At 47.8% G+C, this 22252-nt stretch overlaps 1 protein-coding gene across 1 annotated transcript; it reads left to right on the forward strand.

Moving 5' to 3' along the window:
* Positions 1 to 1740: 1740 nt before the first annotated feature.
* RPS14 (ribosomal protein S14) lies at positions 1741 to 6964 on the forward strand. The gene is made up of 5 exons (XM_045551380.1): positions 1741 to 1839; positions 4060 to 4210; positions 4645 to 4806; positions 5755 to 5831; positions 6847 to 6964. Exons 2-5 carry the CDS (start codon positions 4062 to 4064, stop codon positions 6912 to 6914), a joined length of 456 nt encoding a protein of 151 aa, XP_045407336.1. The 5' UTR covers positions 1741 to 1839; positions 4060 to 4061; the 3' UTR covers positions 6915 to 6964.
* Positions 6965 to 22252: the final 15288 nt, after the last annotated feature.

Here is a 22252-nt window from a genome sequence, read left to right on the forward strand (position 1 = left end):
TACTAAAAATAGAATGAAATTAGCCAAAAAACTAAAAATCGAAAAAAATTAGCCGAGCATGGTGGTGTGTGTCCGTAGTCCCAGCTACCCTGGAGGCTGAGGCAGTAGGATTGCTTGAGCCCAGGAGTTTGAGGTTGCTGTGAGCTAGGCTGATGCCACAGCACTCTAGCCCAGGCAACAGAGCCAGACTCTGTCTCAAAAAAAAAAAAAAAAAAAAAGACACCTCTTCCGTGTATGTAGCAGTGGATAAGACTGTTATTCCTTTTTTTCTTCTTGTTCTCCTTTCTACATGTTTCTGTTTTATGGGGTTTCTGTGATTAATTTCTTTTGTAAAGGGGAAAGAGGGCACTACATTTTTTTGTTGTTGTTGTTGTTCGTGTTTTTTTTTTTTTTTTTTGAGACAGAGTCTGGCTCTGTTGCCCAGGCTGGAGTGCTGTGGCGTCAGCCTGGCTCACAGCAACCTCAAACTCCTGGGCTCAGGCGATCCTCCTGCCTCAGCCTCCCAAGTAGCTGGGACTACAGGCATACGCCACCATGCCTGGCTAATTTTTTCTACATATTTTTAGTTGTCTAGCTAATTTCTTTCTCTTTTTAGTAGAGACGGCGTCTTGCTCTTGCTCAGGCTGGTCTCGAACTCCTGACCTCCAGTGATCCTCCCGCCTCGGCCTCCAGAGTGCCAGGATTACAGGCCTGAGGGCCAAGGGCACTACATTTTTAAAAAGAAGTTCTTCCCTAAAAGGACCTGCAGTCATTCAGAGTGGTGTCAATTCCAGTACACAAAGAGCTACATGCTATTTTACATAATCATTCATTTTGTTCAAAAAATTTATATGTATGCTATGTACATTTTTCATCATATAGGTTTTACATACATATATATGTGTGCATATGTGTGCACACTTGTCTTTGTGTATCTATAATGTACCTACTGTTTGCCAAGCTCTGCTGGGTACACTTCTTGGCCCTTCCCCGTATCTCCATTTACATATTCTTCCAATCCTTCAAGGTCCTTCAGCATGGTAATTAGAGGGATATATGGAAGTAGCTGTTAAACATATGGGCATTGAAGTTGGAATTCAAAACTGGCCACAAATGTGTGATCTCAGTTAACATCCCTTATCCGTAAAAGGAAAATCAAAACAGTATCTGTTTGATAACGTTGTGAAAATTAAATGAAGTGATGCATGTAAATTGCTTAACCCAGGCTGGTGTATAAATACATATTAAACAATATATTCTTATTTTGCCCAGTACATAGTAAGCAAAAGTATGTTATTACTGTGGGCTTTTCTTTTCCTTTTCTTTTTCTAAAGACGGTGTGTGTGGGGGGCGGGGAGGTCTCTTTATGTTGTCCAGACCGGACTCGAACTGCTGGCGCACGGGATCCTCCCACCTCAGCTTCGCCAGCAGGCTCAAGCCACCCGCCCAGCTTTGATCACAGAGGTTTTGTTGTTGTTATTCCCCTCCGCAACACAAGGTGCGCTGCCGCTCCCAGGCTGCCTGACCGAGTCAGAATGCCGGAAGTCCGTCTAGCCGCAGCCGCCGCCATCTTGGAACACAGGCCCGCCTCACCCCGCTGGTGTAGCAGCTTTGTACACTCGCGTAGAAAGATCGGCTCTCAGCGACACCCAGCCCCCTTTCTCCTTTCACTCTGCCTTAAATAAACCGTCTTGCGCAAGGGCGAGTCTTAATCTCTTTGGAAGCAATAAAGGCGGCCTCTTCCGGAAGCCGGCCTCGCCCCCTGACCTCAGAGGTACACTTCCGGGGCACGGAAGTGACCCGTTGCTCCGCCCTCTCTCACTCTCTCTTTCCGGCGCGGAGTCTGGAGGCGACACGCAGGTAAGAGGCTGCGGGGCGGACAATCGGGTGGCATCCTCCGGCCCAGGGGGCCCAGTGAGGCTGGGGGCGCGGGACTGGGGTCTTTCCGCCGAAACGGAGCCAGGTGCCGGGCGGGAGACGCGCGTCTGGTCCACCGGATCCTGGCCTACCCGGGTCAAGTTCGCGCCGGGTCTCGGAAGGCCGCGATTTTGTGTCAGGGAAGAGCTTGTGAAGTGGGGGTGAGTGCGGGTCCAGCTCGTAAGGCCTCGGCCCCGTGCTGCAGCCACGGCCACGTTTGAGCGACCGCAAAGCGTGGTTGGGGAAGCGGGAACACCCTGGTCGACGTGGGCCCACCCCCCAGTCTCGCTCGCTTGTTTCAGGATGAGTGCAGGCCCGCACCTGAAATTGACTTGTTTTCTTAGCAAAATAGTAATGACAGTAACATCAGTGTCATGAGGTTGTAGTAATGATCCAAGAAAGGAATGCAGGGAAAACTGTGACGCTGTTTTGGGTGCTTCCTAAAGCTGGATGATTCTTAACATTGCTGAATTGGGCACGTTGCAAGTTCTGGGTGCTCAGGGCCCAGCAGCAGTGTTTGCTAAGCATTTGCCATGCGTTTATGTATCCCCAGATGAGCACTCTTCTTACTACCACTTTTGGGTGACGTTAGGATTGGGAAACTGCAAATTAACATTTAATGAATGGCCACCATGCCGAAACTTCTATGCATGCTTACGTAGTTGAGATCTACTGGATCCTTTCTAGGCTTCTCCAGGCAGTACTTTGGGCTTCTCTCCTGTGGCACCTTCCTTACAGTAGTTAGCCCACTGGGTCACGCTCATTCGTCTAATTTGAGGGTAGAAACAGTTAACTTTGTGCACCCAAGACCTCCACTTCTAGTACTTATTGTGACCACATACTCACTAAACGTTATATAAGTAAGGACTGGAGAAATCTACGAACGCTTGAGACAGACTTTCAGGTCTGGGGTAGTTATTTGTGGAGTAGAGGCATTCTTGGCACCAGGCAGAGTGTTGAACTGGGAGTTAAGGTGCTTTTTTAGCAAATTGTGATGCCTGAGCCTCAGGAGGTTCAGAAGGCCTGGGGCGCTAGGCAGGAAGCAGCCCTCTGCTAGCCTCACCCCCTTCTCATTCTCATCTACCTTCTGTCAGCGTCTCCCTTGCTCAGGTCTCTTGAGAGTGTGATTGCACTTATGTTATAGGCCATATCAGGTCATTAGAGTTCTTTGGTTTCTCAGACACATCAGCTGTCTTTGGGTGTTTTCCATTAGCCTTCCTTTTGGACATACTTTAGTACCTTTAATATTTGGTCCTAGTAAAAATTTAAGGGTTGGTTCTAAATAGTTGTGGAAGGATACCAGGAGATGACTTGCCACAGGATGAGAGAGCGCTTGCGTTGGCTTTCGGAGGGATCAGGCGGAACATGGAACACAGGAAATAGGAGATGAGGCTTGAGGGCTGTATTGATAAGGGATCCTGGAATTCTGAGTTGGGGTTGGTACAGAAGTTGAGTCAGGCAGTGAGTTTTGGGGTTGTCCCCCCGCTTTTTCTCAAATAAGGGTCTTCAGAACAGTATTCACCAATACATGGGTCTGTCTTGGGCTGCTTCTTGCCTTTTGGGATATTGTCTTTCAGGCTTCTTTGGCCTCACCTGTAAATGGTATCTGGGGCTGGGAAACCCAGAAGCACGCCTGGTATTGGAAGTGTTGTGTGTGGGCTGAGGATCCCCTAACCTGGTTCCGATTTCTGCTCTGCAGCTGACTTGCTGTGTCACCCAGAACAAATGATAAAAGTCTTTCAGCTTATCTGTTAGAAACAATAAGGGGGGAATTGCATTTCCCCAGGTTTGCTCAGTTGATCTCAGAGGTCTCTAGAGACCTATGCCAGTATGGTGTCCGTATTTGGAGGCCCACTAGGTGAAACTTTTAGGGATGCTTAATGATCTGCTGCTATAACCCTAAGCTTCTATCCTGTAGGTGTTGTGAGTGGTGCTTTTGGTAGTTTCTGGGGAAAGGTTACCACTCATGGTACCTTGCTTTTTAGCCACCAGGAGACACCCCCAAGTGTAGGGAGAAATGAATTTTAGTGAGGCAGAGATGAGAGTGTATAGCATAGTCTTGGATGGAGGGAAACAGGAGCAAAACTTGAGGTTTCCTTTCCTAGGAAAAGGAGTTCTGAGAACTTTTTGTCTGTTAACATTGAAGTTTTTTTCCTCCTTCAGAAATGGCACCTCGAAAGGGGAAGGAAAAGAAGGAAGAACAGGTCATAAGCCTTGGACCTCAGGTGGCCGAAGGAGAGAATGTATTTGGTGTGTGCCACATCTTTGCGTCCTTCAATGACACCTTTGTTCATGTCACTGATCTTTCTGGCAAGTGAGTACACCTGGGTAGAGAGGCACAAGAGGCTGGGGGAAGAAATGACCCTGGGACAGGGTAGCAGTTTAGGGAGTTCCCTCTGAAGAATTACTGTGTTGTTCAGGTGAAAAAACATGCTCATTTAGTCCACAAATGTGATTTCCGAGGAGTTACAAGAGAGGAGACACATTCTGTCCTTAGGATGTGGTAGTACATAAAGTGGTAATAAAGTTTAACAGTGCTGAGCCTTTCAACCCCACTAGACTGCGAACCCCATGAAGGCAGAGCCCATGGTGGTCTTGTCTGGGATCAGTATTCATGTTCAAGTCGACCATCCTCCATCCTCTGCCACACCTGAGCTGTGGTGCTCTTCACTTACTAGGACGTGATAAGCATTAAGTAAATCCTCATTGGATGAGAAAGAAATGACCGTGCGCTTTGTCTGCCCCCAGGGAAACCATCTGCCGAGTGACTGGTGGGATGAAGGTGAAGGCTGACCGTGATGAATCCTCACCATATGCTGCCATGTTGGCTGCCCAGGATGTGGCCCAGAGGTGCAAGGAGCTGGGCATCACTGCCCTGCACATCAAGCTCCGGGCCACCGGGGGAAACAGGTACGGTGGGCTGGCCGGGTGGTGATAAGACCACTGGGCTTGGGTGCCAGAGCACTTGGATTTTTTTTGTTGTTGTGACCTTGAAACAAGATATTTTGGTCATACACAGATTTAATAGTTGGCTCTTTTGTGCACACACACTCCCCCTCCCCAAAACTTTGTGTTTATTGAGTACCCACTGCCTATCAGGTGCTGAGTTCTAGATACTAGAAAAGAGTAACAGAGAAACCTAGATACTACCCTCCTAGTGTGGCACTTATCTCAAACTCCAGTTTGGTTTTTTTGTGGTTTTTATTTTATTTTATTTTATTTATTTGTAGAGATGAGGTCTGGCTCTGTTGTCCTGGCTAGGTAATTTTTCTACTTTTTATGGAGACAGGGTCTCGCCCTTGTTCAAGCTGGTCTTGAACTCCTGACCTCAAGAAGTCCTCCCCCTTCAGCCTTCTATAATGCTAGGATTACAGGCGTGAGCCTCGGCGCCCAGTCCCTAGTGTGGCACTTAGGCTTGTGGGACGTCAAACTTTAAACAACAGAGTAGTAGGGGAGGGGTGGGTATGTGGTTTTCATTTGTGGCAGATGCCAGGAAGCAAAAGTAAGGAGTTGGTGGTAAAGTATAATTTAAACTAAAGTTTGAATGAAGAGTAAAAGTCCTTCCAGTGAAGGAGGTCCAAGGGGAGAATATTCCAGCTAGAATCATGGTGAACTTGGGCACCTGTGACGAAAGAGTGCCATAAAAAGTGATCAGAGAGGGGAAGGGGTAGAGTCTTGCTGGATCTTGTAGGACAGGGTAAGGATGTGGACTTCAGTTGGCGGGGAGGGGGCATGAAAGCCAGAATAGCTGTCTGGCCCTTTATAGAAAGTTTGCAGATTTCCTGAACTGGAGGGTTGTGGGATCCTAGCACTCCCACTGACTTGGCCAATGGCTTTTCTCAAACCTTCGTTTCGTAGGACCAAGACCCCTGGACCTGGAGCTCAGTCAGCCCTCAGAGCCCTGGCCCGTTCTGGTATGAAGATCGGGCGGATTGGTAAGTCCCCTCCTCTCTCTAGTTAACACTTGGATTTATTTTGATACATCGGGCCCAAAAGGCATGTGATATGCTCAGTGGATGTAGGGGCTGGTCTGATGACTGTTCGCAGTTAGGTTTGTCAAAAGAGGCTGCAAGAGGCACCTTGTGACTTAGAATCTCTTCCTGAATATCTCTGTCACCTTGATATGAATGTCCTTCCATCTGCCATGGGACAGCCCAGTTCCATTTACGAACCTCTGCCGCACACTGCCTGATGCAGGGGTTGAGACAGGCTGGTGAAACTGATGGAAGATGAATTGTCCTTCCTTCCTAGTGTTTCTCGGGGGCATTGCTGTTGACGCTTTGTGTGTGCCGGTCTCCTGCATTGTGGGACATTCAGCACCGTTGGTTTCTGCCTGCTAAGTATCAGTAGGGTGTGCCAGTTGTGACAACCAAAAATGATTTGGGGGCAGCTAACAGCTTCCATTAATACCCTCAACTTTGATCTCTTGGCCCATTATAGCTCCTAGAAGGGAGGTATTAGCCCTTCCCCGCTGTTTCTGTGCAGTTAGTAGCAGTGTGTACTGCTGATCCTTTATAGTCTACAGTTTCTTGAATAATCTTTTTAGACTATTTTCAGCCTCCTTTTACTTACTGAAAAGGAAGCAGTCTCGGTTGCCCTGTTGAGGAGGGTTAAGAGAAGGGGTCTCACTCTGGGGCCCAGGCTTGATACACCGGTGCAGTCATAGCTCACTGTATCCAGTGGGCTGTTCTGCTGGAGAAGTCAGTGTCAGAAACCTGGATTTGTCCTCTGCCTCTGACATCCTGTGTACCGTCTTAGAGCCTGTTTCCCCTTCTAGAAAGCAAGGACCACGTCAGGAAATCTGAGAAAACAGGGCAGGTCTGTGTTCATCTGCTACGTACTGAGGAGTCATTCGGGAGCACAGGCTCCACTGCTGATGGGTTAGGCCATTGGCCTGGGGGTCCTTCCCTTCCAGCTCCAGGCAATGATACTTTCTTTTCCTCCCCACAGAGGACGTCACCCCCATCCCCTCCGACAGCACCCGCAGGAAGGGGGGTCGCCGTGGTCGCCGACTGTGAACTGGACTACTCACGATATTTTCTGTTCATAAATTGCCTTCATGTAAACTGTTTCAAGTCTAGTCTTTTCTCCTTCACATAGGGCCACGTAGGGATATTTGATTCCTTCGTCCTGTCTAGGTTTGATCAGGGTGTGGGGCTGACTTGAGGTCACAGGTGCGGCGGTAAAGCAGCAGGCAGGGCACACTGCTTCAGAGGATGGAGATGAGCTGTCAGGAGGGATTGTTTCAGCCCCTGACATGGGACAGTGAGCCTGTGTTCTGTGAACTGGCCTCCTCGCAAGAGAGCTGAGATACTGGACTGCAGTTGGGTCTTTTCCACACTGCTTGTTGTGGCATTCAGTTGCCTTGGTCATCTAAAGCAGACCAAGGCCTTGGGGACCTTGTTTTGAAAGTAGAGATGGTTCTAAAAGTGGACCAATTTTCTTAAAGAGCCAGAGCAGGGTGGGAACGGTTGATCCAAGTGTAGCCTGAGCAGAAGAGGAGCCTTCCAGACCGGAGCCATATATAAACACACGTGGGTGTGTGTGCTCCCCCCACACCTTCTGTGCGAAATCGGGAGCTTGCTCTACTGCATCTTTTTTCCACTTGGCACATCTTGAAGATTGTTCCACATCAGTACATAAAGTACATAAAGATTCACCCCACAAATACACACCAAGTCCTATTTTCATCAGCGATAAAGTTCTTGCTTTCCGGAAGCTTGCATCCAGCTCCAAGGTCCCAGTGACACCAGATGGTACTGGGTGTTCTTCAAGGGATTGCCACGGGACCCTGTGACTGCTGTGGTTGGGAGAGGCAGGACAGGGGCTGATGGAGGAGTAGGATCAGCCAGGCCTTGTGGAGGGGAGAGGATGCTGAGGGTCCTGGGCTGGAGAGGTGAAGGCGGGAAGAACACAAGGTAGCAAGTTCTTGAGGAAAATAACCAGTAAGGGGGAAGTTTAGGGATCCTGTTAGTTAGGGCAAAGCCGTGATGGCATGTTTCGGTCAGAGGGAATAAACAAATGGAAAGGTCCCGGGAGAAGTGTGGGTTGCTGGGATGCACTGGTTACATGCTAAAGCCTGCCAGGCATTTCAGTCATCTCACTGAATCTTCAACCTGTTGGAAAAGGTACTGTTACCTCCATAACACAACTAAGAAAACCAGCACAGAAAGTAACTTGGCAAAGGCACAGCTTTTCAAAGGATCTTGGTTCTGACTCCTAAGCTGCACTTTTTAAATAACAGCTTTATTAAGATGATAACATTTGTTGAAAGAAGTTCACATACCATGGAAGGCATCTATTTAAAGTGTACAGCGGTTTCTAGTATTATGTTAAGATTCAGATTGTGCAACAATCACCACAATCAATTTTAGGGCATTTTCACCCCCTTTGGTGCACCCCCATATACCAAAACAAACTCATTAGCAATCACTCCTTCCCCTGCCCTGGGAAATCTAATCCATCTATAGCTTTGTCTGTTCGGGCCTTTCTTACACAGGCGTGCATTACTTAACCATAGGGATGTGTTCAGAGGAATGCATCAGGTAGTTTGGTGATGTCCAATTTGTGCAAACACATTGTACTTGGCACAAACCTAGGTGGTGTAGCCTATTGCTCCTAAGCTACTGTACTGAGTGCTGCACGCAATTGCAACAATGGTAAGTATGTATCTAAACACAGGAAAGGTACAGTAGAAATATGGTTTATGAGCTTGTGGGACCACATGGGGTACAAGAGTTTACATTATGTGGTGTTTTTTTTTTTTTTTGAGACAGAGTCTTACTCTGTTGCCCAGGCTAGAGTGCCCTGGTGTCAGCCTAGCTCACAGCAACCTCAAACTCCTGAGCTCAAGCGATCCTGCTGCTTCAGGATCCCGAGTAGCTGGGACTACAGGCATGCGCCACCATGCCTGGCTAATTTTTTCTATATATTTTTAGTTGTCCAGCTAATTTATTTTTAGTAGAGACAGGGTCTCGCTCTTGCTCAGGCTGGTCTCGAACTTCTGAGCTCAAACGATCCGTCTGCCTCGGCCTCCCAGAGTGCTAGGATTACAGGCGTGAGCCACCGCACCCGGCCTACATCATGTGGTCTTATATGTAAGTTCTTTAACTCAGCATAATGTTTTAAGGTTCATCCATGTTGAAACATGAACCAGTACTTCATTCCTTTTCGTTGCGTAATGATACTGCATTGCGTGGATGTACAGACTGCACTTTACAACCTTTTTTCTCCTTGGAAGAGCCCTGGAGACCTAGGTCTAGAACTTACCCTGTGGTGTTGGACAAATTAACCCTTTGTATTTGTTTCTTCATCTTAGAAATGAAGGAGAGAAGGTACAAATCTTCCTTATAAAAGAATTCTAAATAATCTAAGTAGGTACTTTTCTCCTAGCAAGTGGAGCTCCCCTGCCCTTAGTGGGTTGGACTTAGTGTCTCGCTTTCCAATGAGTAGAATATGGAAAAGGGAAACAGTAACTTTGTGGAGAAACCTAGCATATGCTGACTTAACCAAATTAAGGTTGTTACCACTTGTGAAAAATCACCTCTGTGATAGTCTTCGTAAAAACCCATGCATAACGCAGTCTAAACACAGGAAACCCAAACTCCAAGCAGAGGACATTCTCCAAAGTGCTCCTTAAATTGTTAAAACTCTGAAAAACAAGGGCAGAGGAGATAGATGAAGGAGACAAGATAACTAAGTGCAATGTGGTATCCTGGATTGGATCCTGGAACCAAAAGAGGGTTCAGTGTAAAAACTAGTGAAATCCACATAAAGTCTCAAGTTCAACTAGTAACCTACCAATGTTTGTGTCTTTTGACAAATGTATCATGGTAATGTAAGGTACTAATAGGGGAAAGTGGGTCCCCAGAAATGCTATATTATTTTTGCAACTTTTAGTAAACTTAAAATTATCCCAAATTCAAGTTATTGGAAAAAAATGAGGGGTGCTTTCTGTCAGTCTGATTTCTAAAGCAGGATGGGGTGCAGAGACCCAGAGGTCGACGTCCCTGCATGAAAATCCTATTCCGTAGCTTCAGACTGTCCAGCCTTAGGCAGAGTACTTAACCCCTCAGCCCTTTACTGGGAACCCCTGTGGTGGCGGCTGCCTCCTAAGGGTCCCAAGATGAAAGTGTTTAGCACGGTGCCTGCCACTGAAGAAGCTGCTGCTATTCTTATGCCTGCTCAGTGCCAAGCACTGTAAAGCTGTGGTTCCCAACCCCCATCCCTGCCCCTCTGTGGAAAAACTGTCTTGCGTGAAACTGGTCATGGTGTCAGAAAGGTTGGGGACCGCTGGCATAAAGGATACCAGGCTGGAGTCCTGGTGGAGAAATGCTGCCTGTTGCTGCTGCATTTTTATTTCCTGTGATGGGACTTTGTGACTTGTCCTGCTGCTTCCTGGTAACCAGAGATGGAATCAGCTGGATCTGTGAAAGCAGTTCTTTCTGGAGCTTTTGTTTGCAAGGAGAGCAAGTTGTGGCGTGGCTCAGGTTGGGACATAGCAGCGTACTCACTGCTGAGGCAGGCAGGACCGGACTGGGTGGGCTGTTGCCTGCCCGAGACTGCAGACCCTGGACGCCCAGCCTGAGCAGATGAGCCTGAAGCTGGGGGCTGTAACTCTGCAGCACCAACCAGGCCCCTAGAGATGTGCCTGCTCCTCTCCTGGCTGCCTTCTCTCACCTGAGCTCTCGCAATGGCTGCCGGTCTGGCCCCTGCACATCCCCAGGGGAATCACACCGCAACCCTGGGATCTGAGACTGCTAGGATGCTGCCTCTCCCCTGCATTTCATCACTGCCCCACCCTGCTGCCTTCAGAATGGAACCCAGTGTCCTCGGTGACTCTCCTCAGTGTTTTGTCTCGCCCTGCCCTGCCCTTCACCCTCCTCTCACTCTCCTCAAGCCAAACCTGGTTCCTCTCGGGTCTCCCGTGCCCTCGCCCCTCGAGCCTTCAGCCTTGCCAGTGTGCTTCTGCCCCCAGCGTGGCTCGTTTAGCCTCTGCTCTCCCCCACTTGGCCTCACTAGCTCCTGCTCATCTGCTGGAATCAATTTTTCATCCCACTCTCAACGTTGTCTTCCTGGATGCTCCCCAGGGAGCCTCTCCACTGACTCCCCCAGCACCCCCATTCCCGTGTGTACTGGGGCTCACACTGGACCGCAGTAGCCTGTTTCCCCGCAATCTCTGAGCTCTGAGAGGGCAGGAGCATGTCTTGTTCAACGTCTGCCGCCCCAGCACCTAGCCCAGTCTGCACAAAGTAGGGGCTCGAAAGAGATGTGTTTGATGAATCACTGAGAGAAGGGGTGAATGGACTCCCCCCTTCTATAGTTCGGCCAGCTAGATAAAGTCAGCCCCTCGTGTCCTCGGATTCTGTGTCCATGAACTCAACCAACTGCACATCAAAAATATTTGAAAAAAACAAAGCGATAACAATACAACATAAAAAATAATGCAAATAATAATGTAGTATATAGCAACTATTTATATAGCATTTACGTTGTATTAGGTATTATCAGTAACCTAGAGATGCTTTACAGTACACGGGAGGATGTGTGTGGGTTACGTGTAAATACTACACTTTTATAGTTGGGACTTGAACATCGTGGATTTTGGTTATGTTCAGAGGTCCTGAAAACAATCTCACGTGGATACAGAGGGATGATTGTAGTTTGAAGGGCTTTTTCTAGCGTCTGAATAAGTTCAAACAAAACATGCATTCCAGGATTCCAAAGAAGTAAAGGAAATCTCCAAGGGCTTTAAAGCAATGAGAAAGAAAAAGGACATCAAGATGAGGCAGATTAGAGAATGGAAAGCTGTAGGCAAGGAAGGGTGGGGTAGCCCTGAGAGTGGCCAGGAGGTTAAGCATCGGCTCTGTCCCCACCCCAAATCCAAGCCCAAAGTGAGGTAGCTGAACTTGGCATTCACGTTAAGCCAGAGATACTCATATTTCTGGGCTAACGTGGGCCCAGGCAGGAATGTCCCTGAGCTCTTGGCAAAAGCAAAAGCAAATCCTCTCTGAGAAAAACCACAGTTGAGGCCCCTCTGGTTTCCCACAGATTAGGTAAAACCAAATACGGGCCCACAAGAAAAAATCAACACACACACAGATAAGCCACTGCAGCAAGAGCTAGCAAAAACAAAAAACAGATTTAGGTACCCCCAAAGACTTCGGATGGCATCAGAGTCAGAATATGACTACATATGAAATGTTTAAAGAAATACACAGTGGAACAAAAAAGAGCAGGCAAAAGATATAAATAGTAACCAGGTATAGTTGAAAATGAGCCAAAGAAAACTCAAAAATACATAGGATCGTTGAAAATTAAGTACTCAGTGGGTAGGTTAAATGGCAGATTAGAGCTAGCTGAAGGAAGGCTTACTGAACTGGAAATAAATCTGAAGAAATTACAGAACAGAGAGAAGGTTTCAAGAGGACTGGAATGGAATACGATTCCGCATGGCTTCCTCCGAGTGCTGCCTGAGATAGACACTGGGCTTGCCGGCTGTTCTGACTTCCAGGTGTCCTTCATTCACCTGGGTGGATGCTGTGGGGGCCCCCTGTTGTCCAGAGAGGGTACTGTCCAGGCCATTCTCAATCTCTTGATGCAGGATCAGGAAAACTCTTCCCAAGATGTGGCTGCAGGGTACCTACCATTATTGGCTTTTAATGCTCAATAGAGTCTGTCATGGAGGAGAAGCAGCTGACTTGTTATGTGCAGTCCTAAGGTGGCAGAAGTTGGCTAGGGCAGGAGTTGTAGAGAGGTAGACATGACCATAAAATAAAGAGGCATTTTCTACAAAAGCTGCTCAAAGAGGGAATAAAACTGCTTCATGAAATAGTGATCTCTCCATCTTTGGAGATATACAAGTGTAAATGGAACCCCAAAAGCTAGTTATGTCAGAAACGCATCTGTATCACCAAGTCCAGTGGTTCTTAAACATGAGCACGCACGCACATCAGAGTCAGAATTCTAGGCTGCGCCCCCAGAGTTTCCGATTCAGGAGATCTGGGATGGAGGCCTGAAGATTTGTCTTTCTTTCTTTTTTCTTTTCTTCTCTTCTCTTTTCTTCCTTCCTTTCTTCTCTTTCTTTCCTTTTGACAGAGTCTTACTCTGTTGCCTAGGCTAGAGTACAGTGGTGTCATCATAGCCTCAGGCTCCTGGGCTCAAGGGATCCTTCTGCCTCAGCCTACCCAGTAGCTGGAACTATAGGCATGAGCCACCATGCCCAGCTAATTTATATATATATATATTTTTTTTTCAGTTGTCTAGCTGATTTATTTCTATTTTTAGTAGAGACGGGGTCTTGCTCTTGCTCAGGCTGGTCTCGAACTCCTGACCTCGAGCAATCCTCCTGCCTCGGCCTCCCAGAGTGCTAGGATTACAGGCGTGAGCCACCGTGCTGGGCCAGGATTTGCATTTCTTTCTTTTTTTTTTTCTTTTTGAGACAGTTCCTCTCTGTTGCTCGGGCTAGAGTGCTGTGGCATCAGCCTAGCTCACAGCAACCTCAAACTCCTGCCCTCAAGCAATCCTTCTGCCTCAGCCTCCCAAGTAGTTGGGACTACAGGCACATGCCACGATGCCTGGCTAATTTTTTCTATATATATCTTTAGTTGTCCAGCTAATTTCTTTCTATTTTTTTTTTTTCTTAGTAGAGACGGGGTCTCGCTCTTGCTCAGGCTGGTCTTGAACTCCTGGGCTCAAACGATTCACCCACCTCAGCCTCCCAGAGTGCTAGGATTATAGGCGTGAGCCACTGCGCCCGGCCAGAGATTTGCATTTCTAGTAAGTCTGATGTTGATGGTCCAGAGACCACACTTTGATGACCACTGGACTTGGTGGCTACTGGAATTGTCTGTTCAGGTCACTGCTGTATTCCAGCACCTGGAACAATGCATACCTGGTGTTCTATAAATATTTGTTGACTCAAATTACAAGTATCATTACCTCATTCAATCGCTTTGAAGTACTATTATCTACATTTTACATGTGGGGAAACAGGGTCAGAGAGGTTAAGTGACTTGTCTGGGGGCACACAGCTAGGAAGGATTCGAGCCTATGCTACTCTGTAGATGTAGACTGTGCCCTTCATCACCACGTCACCCTGAAGGGATCCCAGTTGCGTGGGAGTGTGCAGTCATACATGGGTGGCCACCAGGTGGCAGCATTGTTCTGACAACAAGCCGCCTGCTATGTTGGTGCCTTGGTTCTGATTTGGCTTCTGCCGCCTTTGGTTCTGTGGCCCTTAGCTTATCCTATTTCTTATATGCCTCAGTTTCCTCATCTTTACAGAGAGGAGTTTGTATCTCTATGATCTGAAAAGAGCCCTGGCAGCTCAGATACCACATGTAACAGAAAGGTGCAGCCAGTAAAATTCAAATGCCCCCAAACCAAATGTACCATCTCTCTTCTCCCCTGCTGAGAAACGACCAAAAAAAAAAACCTCACTAGAATTAGCACCGAAAGAAACATACTGCAAGCCACAAAAGTGAGCCATATATGTAATTTAAATTTTCTAGTAGCCATCTAAATAAATATAGCTTGGCATGGTGGTGGTCACCTGTAGTCCCAACTACTCGGGAGGGTGAGGCAGGAGGATGGCTTGAGTCCAGAAATTTGAGGCCAGCCTGGGCAGCATAGCATGACCCTGGATCAAAAAAAACAAAGGTGATTCCCCCCACCCTCGGGAGAAACCAGTGGGTAGGTGGGGAATAATAAAGTGCAAAAAAGTGACATTAATTTTAATAACATATTTTATTTAACCCAATATATCCAAAATATTTTCATGTTAACATGCAATCAATAGAAAAATTATTGTGAAGATGTTTTACTCTTTTTTTGTACCAAGTCTGAAATCCATTGTGCATTTTGTACTTCCAGCGCATTTCGATTTGCACTAGCCACATTTCAGGGGCTCAGCCATCACATGTGGCTAGTGGCTGCCATGGTAGACAGCACAGCCCTAGATATTAATATCGAACATTGACTGAGGTAGGTACCATGCTGAGTGCTTTATGAGCATTATTTTAATCTATCGTCATGACACCCCATGAAGTAGGCAAGATTGTTGTTATGCCCATTTTGCAGAAGAGGAAACTGTGGCCTTCTGGATCCTTGAGTCTGGCCTTTTGACTGAATCCAAATTTTACAGAAAATCCTTTTACTAAAGGAATTGATTCTGTGGGGTTTGGATTCAGTTGAGGGGCCGCATTTGAGGATCTGGAAGGCCACGTGTGGCATTGAGGCTGCAGGTTCCCCACCCCTAGCTAAGATCACACAGCAGGTAAATGGAAGAGTCTGGATTTGAACCTAGCTCTGTCTGACTCCAGAGTCTGGGCTGCTCATCACGACAGAATCCTGTCCTGACGGTAGATGCTCGGGTGTGCATGCAGCGGGGCCCACTGACGGGTTACAAATCCAGGGACTGCAAAATCCTGGCAGCAGATAAGCAGGCCTGTGAGTGCAGGACACAAGGCCTTGGTGCTACCATTCTCCCAACCCCAGTTGTGTGTTTGGCAAGGCTAAGCTTGCTTGGCAAACAACCAGTGACTCTGTCATGATTTCTTGGGGAAATCATGTTTGCATGATGAAAAACTGAACTTGGAAAAAGAAAATCTGGCATCAGGAGAAAGTGAAAATTAAGAAATGAAGCACATTAGGAATAGCATGCAGATGAGTACAAAAGAGGGTAGAATTCCAGTGGACAGGGCTAGACCTAAGGCATGGAGGTTACAGGGAGGCAAGTTGCAGCTCCACCCCATGAAAAATAACAATAATGATAATGATGTTAGTAGCTCAAATTTATTAAGCACTTACCAAGCAATTTATGTGCAGCACCTTATTTAACTCTCATAATCACACTAGGAAGAGGTACTACTATTATTGCCATTTTACAGATGAGGACAGTGAGGCACAGGATGCTAGTAGGCAGCAGAGTTGATATTCAACCAAAGCAACTTGGATCAGAGTCCATGCTCTGAATTGTCATGCTGTCCTGCTAGAATGGGTTGCTTATGGAGGTAGTGAGCTTTCTGTCTCTGGAGGCATGCAAGTAAACCATTAGGGGTGTGAGGAAATGCTCAAAAGGCATCATCCTTGGGTAGGACAGAGTCTGGTGGACTGATATTAATCTCGTCTGGAGATTTATCGAGGTAGAAATTGCCCATATGAAACAATGATTGGGAAGGAATCTCATCTGCCTCCCTAACTCATCCCCTTGGGGACAGAGGCTCACTGAGACTGCTCAGAATGGGTGAGAGGCCAGTGGGAGGCAGCGTGGCACAGGGTCAAGAGAATGCACTCAGCTCGGTGCGTGGCTCACGCCTGTACTGCAGGAGGCCGAGGCAGAGGGATTGCTTGAGGCCAGGAGTTCAAGACAAGCCTGGGGAACAAACATAGCAAGACTTACTAGCACTTAGCTGGTGCTTGGGTAGCTCATTTGATCCCTCTGAGACTCACAGGGCTTGTTATGACAACAACATGACAAGCCACATGGGAGTACTTTACATCAAACAGGTGAGGCAGAGCTCCCCCTGAGACGGAATGGCGGGCAGGAGCCGGGGCCTTTGTGTGAGTTGGAAGTTGGGGGCTGTGGGGGCAGATTGAGGAAGTGAGTGGCCAGGCTGAGCAGGGAGGTCTGAGTCCGGGGTCTGAGTCTGGGGGATGGGGCAGGAACAAAGGAGGGTGACAGAGAGCTGGTCTGGCTGCTTGGAGAGGCCCCCCAGGGCCTGTCTTCTGCCTCTGGAGGGGCAGGACCCCTTCTTTTTTGCCTCCCCTCCCACGGAGTCGTCCCGCAGCAGACAGCGTGCTCGCACCCAGGGCCTGTGCCCTGCCCTGCTGCTGTCGGTCTCTGCCCCTCCCCGTGCTGCCCCCTCACCCCCGACCCCAGTTCCCAGACCTGCCTCGTCCACGCCACCGATGACCTCACACGGCCAAGTCCCACGGGTGTTTCTCTGCACTCACCTGACGTGTCCTCTCAGCCGCCTTTGACACGGCAGCCTTCACTGGGGGCTGCGGGGGCCCCGCTCCCTGTCCTCCTCCCTCCTCACTGGTCAGGGCCGCCCCTCTGAGTATCGAGGCCCCCCAGAGCCCGGCCGCGGGCCTGTGGTTTAAATACTGTCTGCATGCTGACAACTCACAAGTTACATGTTCACTCTTGTAAAGTTTCAGTCTGTTACATCCTCAGCCACCTGTTTGATGTCTACACATGGTGTCCCACAGCACACGGCAGAACAAAACTCCGGATCCACCTACACCAGAACGTGCTCCTCCCCCAGGCGTCCCCCTCCGTGGAGGCCACCACCAGGCCACCACCGTGCACTTGCGGCTCCGAGCCCAGCCCCAGCTTCGCCCCTCCTCCCTCCCTGCCAGGGCAGGTCCTGACATTTCTACCTTCCACTTAGCTCTGGGCTCGACCCTCCTCCCCGTCTCCACCGCCCTCTCTCACCTCTTCCCCTCCTAACTAGTCTCCCGGCTCCCGCTCCTGTCCCCTTAGATCTCTACGCCTCAGGTCACTTCCAAACGTAGACCAGACTGGCACCTCGCTGCCCAGCTGCCCAACCCTCCCTGGCTTCCCGCTGCCCTTGGCATGATGTCCAAGAGGCTACTCGGCCTATGTGATCTGCCACCTGTCTCTTCGGCAAACACCTGAAACCCCTTGTCCCCACCCCTCAATGACGCACTGAGCTTCTTTCTGTTCCTCAATGTGCGAACGCCTTCCTGTTTTTATGAGTGACATCATTTTCTCCATCACCCCAACAGGAAAGCTCAGCAGTACCTGGGCCCCTCCCCGCTCTCCACACAGTCCGGCCTGATTGGTCGATTTCTCTCTCTCTCTTTTTTTTCACCTGACCTTTTGTGGTAGGAAGAGGGACTTCTGACTTCAGCAACCCCCATCGGGCCTTGTCTCTCCAGTTTGACACCACAGCCTCCTGAAAGTCTTCCTGTCCTCAGCTGTGATCTGACCCCAGTCCCAGAGTGTCCCCAACCCCTAAGCCCAAGCCCAGCCTCTAGTAGCCTGGTGTCCAGCTAATACCTGACCCCACCAGGGACAGACCCAACCCTCCCAGGTGTCTCCAAGTGCCCGGGGGTCCCAGTCCCTGGTGCGGATCGGTGCCTGGCCCATACCTGGTACTCAGTAAATACCTGTGGAATGAGCAGACCTTCGGGGAGGACTTGGTTCTGCCCAGCCACACTAGCAGACATCACGGGGCCAAAGCCATGCTGCTCACCCCTGCCAGATGGCGCCTGTCCTGGGAGAAGACCGGGGAGTCCCAGGTCCTGAGCTGGGTGTGGAACACATGCCCTTGGGCAAGTCATAATCCTCTCCAGGGGGCCCAGATTCAGATGTAACAAGTTTGCAGAAAAAAATATATCACTGAACTATTTGACACTCATCGCACACTTTCAGGCATGTGTGCATCAATTCATTCGATCCTTCTGACAAGCTGATGAGATGGTTCTCTTAGCATGCTCCTTTTATGGGGGAGGAAACTGAGGCACAGGGGAGTTAAGTGACTTGCTCAAATCACACATCTGGTAAGTGCTGGAGCTGGAATTGTTTTCCTTGTAAAATGGAAAACTTTTGGTAGTTTTTGAGAAATTTCGATGAGGATTAAAACATACATTATGTGCCTATGCTGTGAAAGAGCCCGCTGTCCCCACAAGTGTCAATGTAACAACAATGGGAACACAGTGTCTTCTCAGCAGCCAGGATGATCCCTGTACAAAGGACAATTGGATTGGTACACAGTTGCCTTAAAATTCTTTTCCAACCATTCATTATGAAAACTTTTAAACACACAGAAAAGTTGATCATTCATATACCCACCACCTAGATTTAACTACTGTTAATTTTCTCTCTCTTTTCTAATCAATGTGGAAATAAATTGTAAACATCATGCCATGTCTCCTCCAAGGACTTCAGCCTTCATTTCCTAAAAAGAAGATTCTCCTACCGGATTAAAACTCCACTGTCACACCTAACAACAGCATTAATAATTCCCAAATGTCATCTAATATTCAAATTTCTCCAGCTTCTAAAAAATATCTTTTATACCTATTTTTAACCCATTTTATCAAAATTTACAAATGGCATTTGGTTTATTGTCTCTTTAATCTTTTAAAATGTAGAACCCTCTACACACATACACCACACACACTCACACACACACACACACACACCATTTTTTTGTGCCATTGACTTTGAAGGGTGCCCGTGTTACTTTGGAGGCTGTCCCTAGATTTGTCCAGTTGTTTCCTTATCGTGTTATTTAACTTGTTCTTCTACCCCCTGTATTTACTCTAAACTGGAATTTAGTGCTAAAGGCAGATTCAGGTTAACAAATCTCTAACAAAGATCCTGCCCAGCTGATGCTGAGTATTATTATTAGTGTTGTTGTTGTGTCCCATCAGGAGACAATGTCAGGTTGTCCCACTACTGGTGATGCAAAGTTTAGACACTTGCTGGGAGTGGGGACAGCAAGACAGCACCATTTCTTACTGTTGCAAAGCACCTTGCCCTCCTGGCAGCGAGCAAGGAGGTTTGGGTTGACACTTTGCCATGTGACTGTTCTGCTGTCCCCCAACCTTTTGTCACACGGTTTTGGCATCGTGGGTGACCCTTTCCTGATCAGTTATTGCACTGGGGGTTACAGAAAGGCAATTTCCTAATTCTGTCTTCTCTTCTATTGCGTTCTTCCATAAAGACCAGTTTTCCCTCATCCACAGGGATTGAACTATAATTCCTTCCCAAGAGGCAGGATAAATTGTTCTAATTGAGTCTGGCACTGTCCCATATTGGGCTGGCAGGTGCCCCTTTAAGTTGGCTTCTGGGTCCTTCTGACAAACCCCAGGAATCTTTGAGGCCTTCCTGGCCTTCCTTCTGGAAAGTAAAAAACAAAGATATCTCAGACTCAAGACATCTCAGACTCACCTGCATTTTCCCCTTCCCAGGCCTGGAACCACCTGTTCTGAAACTGGGGTGTGACCCTGGGCAGTCTGCCTCCAGCTATTTTGCCTTTAACACTCATGTCATACTGCAGGGGCCAGTTCCAGCTCTGTGTGACCTGGGGCCAGTTCCTTTTCCCTTCTGAGTCAGACTCTCTCCATATGAACAATGGGGGCGCTAGATCCCACCCACTCCATATCCACACAAGGGTGTGGCATCCGAGCCCCCTGCTTCTTGCCACTCTGCTTCCCTCCCCATGCAGGTGGGTGTGGGAAGGACAGGGCTCCTCCGCTGGGCAGTGGGGCCTGTGTGACAGCTGGGGACCTGGGACCTCTTACCTGTTAGAAGAGATGGAGGGAGCCATCGTCCAGCCCACCTGGGAAACTCAGTCTTGGGACCCACCATCCTGGAATCAGTCTACAGCCTCCTGTGGGCAACAGCAGGATGACTTTGGGGTTACCCTCAGCCTTGCCCTACAGTCACTCCACAGGGAAAAGGTTTTGTTATTTATTTGTTTGTTTGTTTGTTTATGTATTTATTTATTTTTGAGAGGGGGTCTTGCTCTGCTGCCCAGGCTAGAGTGCAGTGGTGTGATCGTAGCTCACTGTAGCCTTGAATTCCTGGGCTCAAGTGATCCTCCCACCTCAGCCTCCTGAGATCTGGGGCTACAGGTGCGTGCCACCACTCCCAGCTAATTTTTTAAAAATTATTTTTTGTAGAGACAGGGTCTCGCTATGTTGCCCAGGTGGGTCTTGAACTCCCAGCCTCGATCAATCCTCCTGTCTCAGCCTCCCAATGTGCTGGGATTACAGGAATTTGCAAGTGTGCCCCTCCAGGGAAAGGGCTTTGAACTGCCATTTTATCACAATCAGGTTTTTTTCTGTTTGTTTTTTTTTTTTGAGACAGAGTCTCACTTTGTTGCCTGTGCTAGAGTGAGTGCCATAGTGTCAGCCTAGCTCACAGCAACCTCAAACTCCTGGGCTTAAGCAATCCTACTGCCTCAGCCTCCTGAGCAGCTGGGACTGCAGGCTTGCGCCACCATGCCCGGCTAATTTTTTCTATATATATTTTTAGTTGGCCAGATCATTTCTTTCTATTTTTAGTAGAGACGGGGTCTTGCTCTTGCTCAGGCTGATCTCGAACTCCTGACCTCGAGCGATCCACCCACCTTGGCCTCCCAGAGTGCTAGGATTACAGGTGTGAGCCACCGCGCCCGGCCTCACAATCAATTTTAAATCTATTAACTTTGATGCATTTTTTTCTTTATTTTAAATTTAGTTTACCTTGTATTGAAGTTATGAATTCACACAGTTAAAAGAATTAAATACCTCTACAAGGATTACTGTGAAAAATAGCAGATCCTCACCACTTTCAAAATTTTTCAGACAATTCTTTTGGTACCTTCATATTTCTGAATAGCTTTCTAGTATTGTCACTTCCTGTTGTTTCCACTTTAGACATTAGCGGTTGGCTTTCGCTATGGAAGATGAACGTTGAGCTCTCTTCCCTCCCCCGCTCCCTGTGTTCCCCTTCCCGCCTTCTCACCTCCTGTGTCTCCGTCAGGCGTTTGGTTGATCAGTGTGCAACCTTTACCACGTTATGACAACATAAATGCTATTTGTAGCCAATCGACATCGTATACTAGGTTCACTACTCATTTCCTATATAACTTTTGTTTTCCCAAGAGTTAGTAGCGGTCTTGGTTTTCGATTTGCTTAATTTTCTATGAAATTATAATTCAACCTCATACTCTCTAAAAATGATCTAAATTGCCTGTTGGTACTTTCAGACATATCAGATATTTATCAATTCGATCTTATTGAAAAAATATCTTATCACCTAAGAGCACATTTAGGAATAACATTAATCGGGTGTCAGGCAGATGTCGGGGGGGAGTGGATGGGTGTATACATACATAATGAGTGTGATGCGCACTGTCTGGGGGATGGACATGCTTGAAGCTCTGACTGGGGGCGGGGCAACGGCAATATAGGTAACCTAAACTTTTGTACCCCCGTAATATGCTGAAAAAAAAATGTCTTTCCGAGTCCTGGGACCTGATCCAATCTGGACCTGCTGCTTCCCTCCTGGGGTTTCTCTCTATCAGCATCCTGGGGCTCCGCATGCCCTCTCAGGAGTTAAATTTTAGTTTCCTGTATTCTATGTCTTCTTTTTGTTCTTAGTGAACTTCTTCATTTAGACAGAGCATACTTTCCTGAAGCTCTCTGAGAAAGGACATTATGAAAGGAAATTATTTTGAGATACAGGATGTCTGAAAATATCTTAGTGATACCCTCATACCTGTTTGATAATTTAGCTCAGTAAAGATTCTAGGGTGGAAATCATTTTTCCAGAGAATTTCAGAGGCATTCTTCATTTATCTTCTGGTTTCTAGCACTACTGTTAAGAAGTCTA

This window comes from Lemur catta, chromosome 5, assembly GCF_020740605.2.
Source record: "Lemur catta isolate mLemCat1 chromosome 5, mLemCat1.pri, whole genome shotgun sequence".
In the NCBI taxonomy this organism is placed as follows: Eukaryota; Metazoa; Chordata; class Mammalia; order Primates; family Lemuridae; genus Lemur; species Lemur catta.

Coding starts and splice junctions, on each gene's coding strand:
- RPS14 (XM_045551380.1), top strand. CDS start 4,062: ATGGCACCTCGAAAGGGGAAGGAAAAGAAGGAAGAACAGGTCATAAGC. Junction 4,807..5,754: donor CGGGCCACCGGGGGAAACAG/GTACGGTGGGCT, acceptor TTCGTTTCGTAG/GACCAAGACCCCTGGACCTG. Junction 5,832..6,846: donor TATGAAGATCGGGCGGATTG/GTAAGTCCCCTC, acceptor TCCTCCCCACAG/AGGACGTCACCCCCATCCCC.